The sequence below is a fragment of the Gadus chalcogrammus genome, chromosome 15, assembly GCF_026213295.1.
Source record: "Gadus chalcogrammus isolate NIFS_2021 chromosome 15, NIFS_Gcha_1.0, whole genome shotgun sequence".
NCBI lineage: Eukaryota > Metazoa > Chordata > Actinopteri > Gadiformes > Gadidae > Gadus > Gadus chalcogrammus.
In genome coordinates this window covers 27,717,039-27,719,269 of record NC_079426.1, presented here as the reverse complement: position 1 = coordinate 27,719,269, position 2,231 = coordinate 27,717,039, and the positions used below count along the sequence as shown (strand labels likewise).

At 50.0% G+C, this 2,231-nt stretch overlaps 1 protein-coding gene across 1 annotated transcript; it reads right to left on the bottom strand.

The window, feature by feature from the left end:
* Window positions 1–429: 429 nt before the first annotated feature.
* Window positions 430–1,855, bottom strand: LOC130404290 (homeobox protein Hox-D4b-like). Its single transcript, XM_056608948.1, has 2 exons — window positions 1,468–1,855; window positions 430–946 (listed from the first exon to the last, which is right to left on the bottom strand). The coding sequence occupies exons 1-2, from the start codon at window positions 1,853–1,855 to the stop codon at window positions 654–656; spliced, it is 681 nt and encodes a 226-aa protein (XP_056464923.1). The 3' UTR covers window positions 430–653.
* Between the last annotated feature and the right edge of the window lie 376 nt (window positions 1,856–2,231).

The window sequence follows — 2,231 nt, the reverse complement described above, 5'->3', positions numbered from 1 at the left end:
TAAAAAAATCGGTCAGTGCAGAAAACATGTCAGCCTAATTTTGAGGTTGTCCCAGTGAGTGTGGGGACCCAATCCGTATAGGCCTCCCGGCCCTCAGATACAGGCTGTAGACCAGCTGTCCCTTCCATTTGAATGTATCCATTACACGACATGGTCCATAACGTTTTAAATCGATGCCTACTGTACGAAAATGAATCCGCTCGACCTAGTAATTATTTTTCTATAATAAACATTATTATTAATAGTAGCTTAGGTGTCGGTATTTTCTATCACAATATAGCTTACAATTTGAATAATAAACATTGAAGCACAAATGCGCCTGATGAGTTCCAGGGGTGGTCTGTATTTGGTACTACAGTACATACAGTATTTAACCTGTTTATTGGAACCACTTTAAGGCCTGTACATGTGCATGGAAATAACTTTGATAACAACTTCAGTAAAGAAAAAACCCTGTTTGTGTACCCTGTAAAAATAAACCCTGTTTTCTTCAGCGCGTCCATCCCCTCGGAGTCTGAGGGAACTGCGCACCGGGCGGCGGCGCTCCTCTCCGGTAACGACCTCTCCTCTCCGGTACCGACTCTCTCCACTCCGGTACCGGCCCTCTCCTCTCCGGTACCGGTACCAATGTTCCACCGAGCCTCTGCCGAGGCTCAGACCACCGCCAGCCCCTCAAGGCGGGGAGGGCCGCTGTCTGCGGGCTTCTTGTTCTTGTTCTTCCCCTTGGTGTTCGGCAGCTTGTGATCCTTCTTCCACCGCATGCGGCGGTTCTGGAACCAGACCTTGACCTGCCGCTCGGCTAGGCAGAGCACCCCAGCCACCTCAACCCGGCGGCGGCGCGTCAGGTAGCGGCTGAAGTGGAACTCCTTCTCCAGTTCCAGGACCTGCTGCCGCGTGTAAGCCGTCCGCAGGCGCTTGGGCTCTGGTCCGAGGTGGTGGGGGTTGACTGGTGGAGAACGGGGAGACAATGTAAGAAGATCAGGACACTTTGCCGCTGATATTTAACCTTGTTTTTCATTCTTCGTTAGGCCTGACCAAATCCCATTATTTTTATTAAAAAGTTATTCCAAATAAAGACTCAGTCTCTTTCTCGTGCACCCCCTCCCCCCACACACACACACGCACACGCGCGCACACACACACACACACACACACACACACACACACACACACACACACACACACACACACACACACACACACACACACACACACACACACACACACACACACACACACACACACAAAGCAAAGCAAATGAAAGCCATAAAACTTTATAGAGGGTGTAATTCTCTCTGGCTCCCTCGCTGAGCTCATAAATAACTTAACAACTTCAAACCGCTTCTTACAAACGGACAGGATAGGGAGGGGGACGGGAGCGGAGAAGAAAGCGAAAGCCGAGAGATATATTAGGCATTAGAATAATAAAGCGGGAGAGAAATAGTACATTTTAGTGGTTCATCTTACCATGGTTAATGTGCACTTTCTTCATCCACGGGTAGACCACCACTGGCGGCCTCTCTTTGCCCTGGCATATCGCCTTCCTCTGCACCTGAGACTGCTTACAGGTCAGCCAGGCCTGGCATGGATCCCCCGCGGAGAAGCGCTCCTTGGCCGCGGCGTTGTGCTCTCTGCAGCCAGGGAGAGGCTCCTTGTGTCCTGGCCCCTGGACAGGAGCCTGGTAGCCGGTTTGTTGTGGTGTGTATGGCGGTGGAGGGGGCTGGTAGCCCTCACCATACCTATTACTGTCCTGGGGGTTATAATACCCCCCTTGGTCACTAAAATGACTGTAATCCTCTTCACAAGGCGGGAACTGCGGCTCAACATATTTACAGCTCACCACATAGGAGTCCATGATTGATTTATAGCGAAGCTGCTAGGAGAATACTAATTTTTCTTTCTCTCTCTCGCTCCCTTTCTCCCCCTCTGGCATGAAGCCATCCCACGGCTGTCAAATAGAGCGAGGTCGATGCAGACCATGTGACCCCACGACCAGCCAATGGGAACATGTTCAACTGTTATGGGGAGAACTGAATCTGGGATTTGGGGAAGAAAAGAATCGTATGGCGGGGATTATAGAAAAAAGAGAACGATGTATCCATCTGTGTTATCTATCTATTCCTCTCTCTCTCTCTCTCTCTCTCTCTCTCTCTCTCTCTCTCTCTCTCTCTCTCTCTCTCTCTCTCTCTCTCTCTCTCTCTCTCTCTCTCTATATATATATAGGCCTATAC